General features: G+C 43.7%; 1 protein-coding gene across 1 annotated transcript in view; it reads left to right on the forward strand.

Moving 5' to 3' along the window:
• Positions 1-6,091, forward strand: part of LOC104627518 (probable E3 ubiquitin-protein ligase HERC3) — a gene marked incomplete at its 3' end in the record, with an annotated part of 28,652 nt that extends 22,561 nt beyond the window's left edge. Inside the window, exons 20-23 of the mRNA XM_010295810.1 lie at positions 3-59; positions 1,846-1,928; positions 5,062-5,245; positions 5,989-6,091. Coding sequence (XP_010294112.1) covers positions 3-59; positions 1,846-1,928; positions 5,062-5,245; positions 5,989-6,091 — 427 coding nt within the window. The remainder of the gene's footprint in view (positions 1-2; positions 60-1,845; positions 1,929-5,061; positions 5,246-5,988) is intronic.
• Positions 6,092-7,492: the final 1,401 nt, after the last annotated feature.

Here is a 7,492-nt window from a genome sequence, read left to right on the forward strand (position 1 = left end):
AGCAACTTTTAGATTACGCTGGGGAAGATGTAGAAGAGACATTCTGCTTAAATTTTACAGTAAGACACATTTAACATATCAGCTTTGTGATTGTTATAGTACAGGTGAAGCCCATCTACTTACTCATGTGTATTACAGTTTATTCCAAACTATGCCTGTAGCACATACCCCGTGTTAATGTTAAATGTTAATGTTAAAATACTTTGCTGTCAACTCCCTTGTTCTTTTGTATGTAGTCATGAAAACTGAGCTAGTAAGTAGATTAAGTAGAGCGGTTTTCAGAATAGCCTTGTTGTCACTGTGGCATGTGACTTAAATGCCAGTGGCCAACTTCTCACACTAGACAGTGAGAAGTAGGTTCATAAACCCCCCTTGAAAATGGAAGTTAGGCTTTAACATTGCTAGGTCAATTCTTGAAATGCTAACACAATTTAGAATTTTCCTTGTTCTCATAATATTAATACTTCTTAACTTAAAAATTTATAGTGAGTGTACTTGGTCAGACTTTCTTAGACAGAAAATGCTGGAGGCTATTGCTGGGAGACATGTAGAGGTAGTCAGCTTTCCCATGCTACTAAAAGATTTTTTTCTAGCTAGTAACCTAGATGCAATAGTTTCTGTTACACAGTGGAGATTCCCTAAATTAAGAGTTTGATTTTGATGTACATTGGAATATCAGGTATGTCCCACATCACATGCAAACATTTGGAACCTCAGAGAGATACCTTATCATTATTCTCCATGCTATGTTTTCCTCTGAGTCAGGCAGGGTAAGGGCTTCTGTGTTTCAGTGTCTCTGCTTTGAAGTCATGATGCTCTAACAGGTTGTGAGTGATGGGTTCATTTTAAGCTTGATCTGGGTTTTTGACTCTGTCCAGGGCCTGCCTGGGGTAAAACCAAGGTAGCGGGAAACACTGCTACACATTGTGAAGAAAATCCTTGCTGAGCTAGAAGGCTGTTGTCCATTTTCTTGTTTCATAAATGAGAGCACATAAAGTCTCTTAGATCAAACGTAACCTCTGGAGTGGGTCAGACCTGAGTCTGACTGTGTCTCATGCAGGTCAGACCTGCAATTCAGGATGAGGTGATGAAGCCATAATGATGGTAATGCAGACTGTGTAAAAAAGAATATCTTTGAAGTAATGCAAGAGATTTTTCTCCAAATTCTCTTTTCACACAAAGGGGCATTCTTATTCTCTCTTGTACTATATACTGCATATGTAAAGACATACAGATACATCTGCTAAAACTTTTAAATTAATAGGATCTCAAAATTGAAATTAATAACTCATCTTGGATGTCAGAATCTGAGCCTCTGTTGTGTGTGGCAACCTGAAAATTGACCCTTTTGTGTTTTTTCCACATGACTGATTTTGTATGTACAGAATATATGTTTGTATTGGTGCCATCCTAGGCCAGGCAACAGCAGGAAACTGGCTGTGATCATGCCATCTTGCAGCAAGAGCGGATTAATTAATCTACTGAGCTTCTATTATTAAAAAAAGGGAGTCCTTTTTATTGTCAGAGCATGTAGGCTTAGTTAAATACAGTTTTTTAGTTATCAATCTCTTGTTTTATTTACAGGAAATTACCTAAAAGAATAACTTTTTTCCTTGCTGGGTTTGCATTTAGACTTAATAGCAGTCCTACAGCAAATATAAGTGATGGAAGGTGGTGAAGCATGCAGGGCATTTGGAGCAGAGAAAAAATGTTCTATGTATGCACTTTTCTCTGGCCCACCCTTCACATGCTAGTCATCAGATATGAAAGAGAACCTTGTATCTTTCTGCAGGCATATGGCCTAAAAAGTACTTCTGGTAAAATTAATTTTCTGGTTTTGTATAGATCTGCAGGGAAAGCTATGGAGTGACAGAGCAGAAGAACCTGATTGAAGATGGAGACAAAATTCTGGTGCAGAAGGAGAATAGGTAAGTGGGACATACATGGGGATGGACTCATACTTGTGGTGAAGTTGGGTGCAATGCCACAGAAAATCTGGCTGAGGTAGAATGTGGGAGAGAATTAGAAGTCACTGTGAACAAATTCTAAGATCAGTTCTTCAAAAGTTGCTGGATGCCAGTGGCACTTGAATAAAAACCAAGCTTTCATCATCTTTCCGCCAGTGTTTAGAAAATGTCCCACACCCTTTCGGATGGACATCTTTTCTATAAAAGGCCTTCATATAGATCTTTGGCACCTTCTCATGGCAAATAGATGTTGCAACATGATTTTGCCCCTTGAAAGTTAATCTGCCTGATGGTTTAGAGAGGAACTGTACGTGACCAACAAAACTGAGCCTGTCAAACTTGTTTATACTACTAGTTCTGGAGCCGGAAACACTTTCCCTTGAGTACGCCTAATAGAGGACCACCATGCCTGATTAGAGCCATAAGGCCCTACTGTACATAGATTCCTTTCCGTTTGACTGAACACCTGAGAGTTACTACCAGCACAGCTACCATTTCCCCTCCTGTTTCTTCCAGTTGCTAAACTATTTTCTTCTCATAATCCTGTAATTGGATTTCTACAAATGCCTTTATTACTTGAAGCAGCGTTCAAATTCTTTCTCCGCTGGCAAAACAGTGTGATCCAGTGACTAGTCAGTAGCATGGTTAGGGTCTTGCGCTAGGACTGCTGAAGACCTTGCTGGCAAGCCTGGAGATGAAGTCATTTCCTATTAATCTGATTATTTAAAAGGGTTCTGATTGTGTCTAAAGCCATTGCTGTAACAAAAGCTTTGTCTGTATTACCTTTTTACCTACTTTATTTACTACTGCCCAAAAGGGTGCAATTTTACAGCTGAATAGCTGCCTTCATGCAAATCCCACGTGGAGGTGGAGCAGTGTAAGTCTGTCTCCCTGCAAAGAGAAGATGGGCTTAAGGTAAATAGAGGAGAGTTTAATCTACACTTGCAACAGTGAAGTAAAGATGAAAATGCCAGTGATAGTACCCTTTGAGTTTTTAGGGTGGGCGTGCACACTCAAAAGAAAAACAGCCTTTTTACAACTGTGTGCCATTTTTCTGGCCTTGGGGGAGGAACAAAGAATTTAGCTGAGCAAATGTTTGGGAAGAGCATGCAGGTTAGCTCCTGCAACTGTTCATTAAGTCAGGATAGGCAACAAGAGAAGAAAATCCTTAAGGAGAAAGGCTAGTGTGCAGCTCCACCAGCTTAACACATTCCAGAATGCAATTGCTTCATCTTGAACAGAATTTTGAACTCAAGCTAACCTCTAAATCCAAGTCTAGACATGGCTGTCAATTCATCCACCTTACGGTGCTTAATAACTTCCTCCACCCCTACATTTAGAGGCCAGGGACCAATTTGCTGCCCTCCTGGCCTGAACAGTTTGCTGTGTGCATGTGTTTGGGCACTGCCCTTCCTTCTTGAGGAAAGTTCACTGGGAACTGAAGAATGCCCAGGATTACTTTGACTGCAAAACGCCAAGTAGGAAATGCCTGCATTTTCCCTTTCTCCTCTGGAGTTTGTGTTGGGTGTGAGACATAAAATGTTCTTGATAAAGGGTTCACGACTGTAACAGCCAGAGAGGTATTAAGTAACAGTTAAGTGCTTAATCAGATTGGGTTTCCCTAATGCTCAGGTGACTATCATGAAAATGACAATAAAACAAATAACTCCCCCTTTGCTATATGATTACTTATTCCAAGTTTTCATATTTGTCAGTCTGCTTCCTTGTTTTTCTCCTAGTTTCTCACCCATCCCTTGCTGCTTTTACACAGCCTGTGCATTGAGAATTCCTCCACCAAAAGGTCAAAATATTTCTTTCAATTGTGACCTCCTCAACTAGAGATTGAGATACTGGATTCCATGGTGTTCCCTGATCTGCTTATCCTCTGAGTGCAGGTGCAAGCTGCTCTTGAATGTCAGGCAAAAATGACAATTCCTTTCACAGAGAATAGTTTCATGTCCCAGTTTACCACATTGGCTGGTGCATTATTGTCAGGTGCAAAACAAAAAAAAAAGTTGAGGAAATATATTAAGTCATTGCACAAATAAAATTCTAGTTTTGCACTCGAATCACAGCACTTTAGGAAAGACGGAGTAGAATAAAGATGCTTAACCTCCTAACAAAATTCAGAGACAGGGTTTGACCAGGGCCTGACACAAGTTTCTTGCCAGTGACTACAGGATGGTGTTTTTATTTTAATGCTGTTCTTGGGAACCCCTGAAGCAAACTATGGTTGCTATTCTGAGAGGAGTCATTCTCTTTGCCATGTACTCCAAATGCACAAGTCCTGTATTTCTTTAACCAGAGTGTGAAGGCTCAAGAGGTTTCTGTGCTTTCTAAGACTATTTTCTTGCTCTGTAGTGAGGGCTGTTTCTTGTTTTCTTTTGGTGGCTTTCTCTTTGGGGCCACGAGGAAGGGAATTGGCCATGCAGTTTCAGATCAAGACTTCTCTGAGCAGGATTTCCTCAGTCTGCCTCTAGGCTACAGCTTTGGCTTTGAATGTGCTGAACCACTGGCAAGACTCATTGGATACTGAGTCAGCAGCAGCGTCTGAAAATTCACGGAGTACCTAACCAGGGCTCCGTGAGGCTCTTGGTTTTGGAAGTGGTAGTCCAATGTCATTGCAGGTTATTTCCTGGACTTCCTAAATGTAGGGTCAGGGGTCAGACATGTTCCTCTGGTGACTGAATCCTGAGGTTTCTTTCATGAAGCTTCTGTGCAGGCACGGGTTCTATGGGGAAGATGTCTCTGTTCCTGATGCCTTCCCAGTGCTTGGTGCCACCCTAGTTCCCTCCTGGCCCTGTGGCAAGGCCACTGGGTAGTTTTACTGGTAGTATAGAGCCTGGGCTGCTGCGAGGACCTCCCATGGTGCCACTGCCAGGGTATAAGCGGACACATGGTGGTACTTTCTGCCTAATGCTTTGTCCATGTTGCAGTGACTCAGCTCAGTGAGAAGAGGGCAGTGGGCTAAATCTGTAGGAGACTCATGTTTGTAAGATACATTACAGGCAGAAACAGGAAAACCTAGCAGTGCTGCTCCTCGGGCATATGATTAAAAGTGCTTTCCTTTGCCTGCTTTCTCTCAATGCACTAGGGAAGAATTTGTTGAAGCCTACGTAAATTACATCTTCAACCTCTCCATCCATGAGTGGTACACGGCCTTTTCCACTGGCTTCCTGAAAGTGTGTGGTGGGAAAGTCCTGGAACTCTTCCAGCCCACAGAGCTCAGGGCCATGATAGTTGGAAACAGTAACTACAACTGGGAGGAACTGGAGGAGGTAAAGCTTCCCTCTTGTCATATTTTTCTTCTTTTTCACAAGTACCAGGATTGTGCAGTTGCATGAGGCGGGTACTAGTCTGGGACATGAATTATAAGCTACAGGTGTCTTTTTTTTTTTATGCTCCTTGTACACATTCACATGAAAAGTTACTTACTGGGCTGTCCTGCTACTACTGAAAGTTCAGGGAGGACGTTCAGGATGAGAAAGGACAGGGGAGAAAGACTTCTATCTGCTGTTTTTAGGGATGAAACCTAAAACTGAAGGGAAGAGACAGTCAAGGTCTTCTCCTACAGTAAAACTCACTCCGCGGCACAAGGGCAAAAAGTACACAGCCAAGGGTTCAAAGGGGAGTCTGGGCACAAAGTAAGAGTTGTATCCTCTCAAAACTCATAGATCAGCAAGTTACTTGCTCTGTCTCAGCCTCAGCAGTAAAAGTGGTTTTGCAGTGCAGAACATGTGAACCTGTTCATGAGTCCAGCCTGTGAACAGGTGCTCCAGGATTCCTCATGACACATGTAATTAGCTGAATAGCTAGGAGCCGAATGCCTGCCTTCCACATATCGCTAGGAGAACCCTTTGCTGGGTTTGAGCCATGCCATTGCCCGTGACCCATCCTGTGCTCTGTTTCATAACTGTCAGACATCAATTTGATGTCAGATACCAGAAGTCAGGTCTGGGTTCTGCTTAGTCATTGCTTTCTAGTGCCAGATGAAATGATGCGCCTTTTTGGTTTTTAATAGAGCGCTGTCTATAAGGGAGACTACACTGCGACACACCCAACTGTGAGAATGTTTTGGGAAACCTTTCACGCATTTCCTTTGGAAAAGAAGAAGAAATTTCTCTGTAAGTATCTTGTAGTGGTGCAGACAGTCTCCTGAAATTGAAGACTCGAGTGGGAGTGTCTGCAGAGGTCCAAGGTTATGGCACATAGCATTAACTGCTAGAAGATGATCCAACATGAGTGGCTATACCCCAGGTTATCTGCTAGTCAGATAATCTGTTTTCTTCCTCTCTTTTTTTTCTCTTTTATGTTTTATGTTCATTTTTGCCCTGAAAATCACTGGGTGATAACTACAGTGCAAGATCCAATGCAGTCTCGCAAGGGGGTGCAGCATTCATCTGCTTGCATTGCCAGGTGGTGAATTCATAGCAGCCCCCAGTGCCCATACTTCATCTGGTTCCTTCTTCTGCAAGCTGAGCTTTCAGGCATTGCAGCACATTTTTTTTTTTTTAGGGGCAACAAGGCATTTGTAGGATGACAGTTGAGTGGAGAAGCTAGTGTACAGTGTGGCAGGAAAATGAGACCACGTATTGGTGCGACTGGATAGCAGATACCTCCCCTCCCGAGCGTGGTGGTCTTGTGCTAGTGCAGTGGTGTGCTGAGGAGGAGAGGAAGTCCCCTGCAGAAGTGGCCTTGGGAAGTGCGTGTGTGTGTTTCTTCAAGTGTCCCAGTCACCCGCAGATCTAAGCTGCTGTGTGGGGGTCACTTTATTTGGGGACAAAAGGGGAGACGAGGAGAAATACGTGGTTTTAAGGGCAGGTCGTTCTGAGTTTATTGCTACAGCCAACAACTTTTGCTCGTGGGAGTCCTGGTGGACACCAAGTTGACCATGAGCCAACAGTGTGCCCCTGCTGCAAAGAAGGCTAATGCTAGCCTGGGCTCTGTTACGAGGTGTGTTGCCAGCAGGTCAAGGCTGGGTGACCTTTCCTCTCTGCCTGGTGCGCTGTGACCAGTTCTAGACTCCCCAGTGTACGAGAGAGACATGGACATACAGGAGAGAGTCCAGCAAAGGGCTGATGAGATGACTGGGCAACTGGAGGATCTCTCTTGTGACGAAAGGCTGTGAGAGCTGGGGCTGTTCAGCCTGGAGAAGAGAAGGCTCACAGGGGATTTCACCAGTGTGTATAAATACTTGAAGGGAGGGTGCAAAGGTAACACAGCCAGGCTCTTTTTGGTGGTGCCCAGTGACAGGACCAGAGGCAGTGGGCACAAACTGAAACACAGTGAGTTCCTTCTGAACATCAGGAAACACTTTTTCCATGTGAGGGTGACTGACAGTGGCACAGGTTGCCCGGAGAGGTTGTGGAGTCTCTATCCTTGGAGATACTCTAAAGCTGGACACAGTCCTGGGCAGGAAGTGGTCCAGAGGACCTCCAGAAGTCCCTTCAACCTCAGTCACTCTTGATTCTGCTGGAAAGATAAAGGCCAGTGTTTTTGTGTGATTTCCACCACCCACCCCCCAC

The sequence above is a fragment of the Phaethon lepturus genome, unplaced genomic scaffold (genome assembly GCF_000687285.1).
Source record: "Phaethon lepturus isolate BGI_N335 unplaced genomic scaffold, ASM68728v1 scaffold11791, whole genome shotgun sequence".
Taxonomy (NCBI): domain Eukaryota; kingdom Metazoa; phylum Chordata; class Aves; order Phaethontiformes; family Phaethontidae; genus Phaethon; species Phaethon lepturus.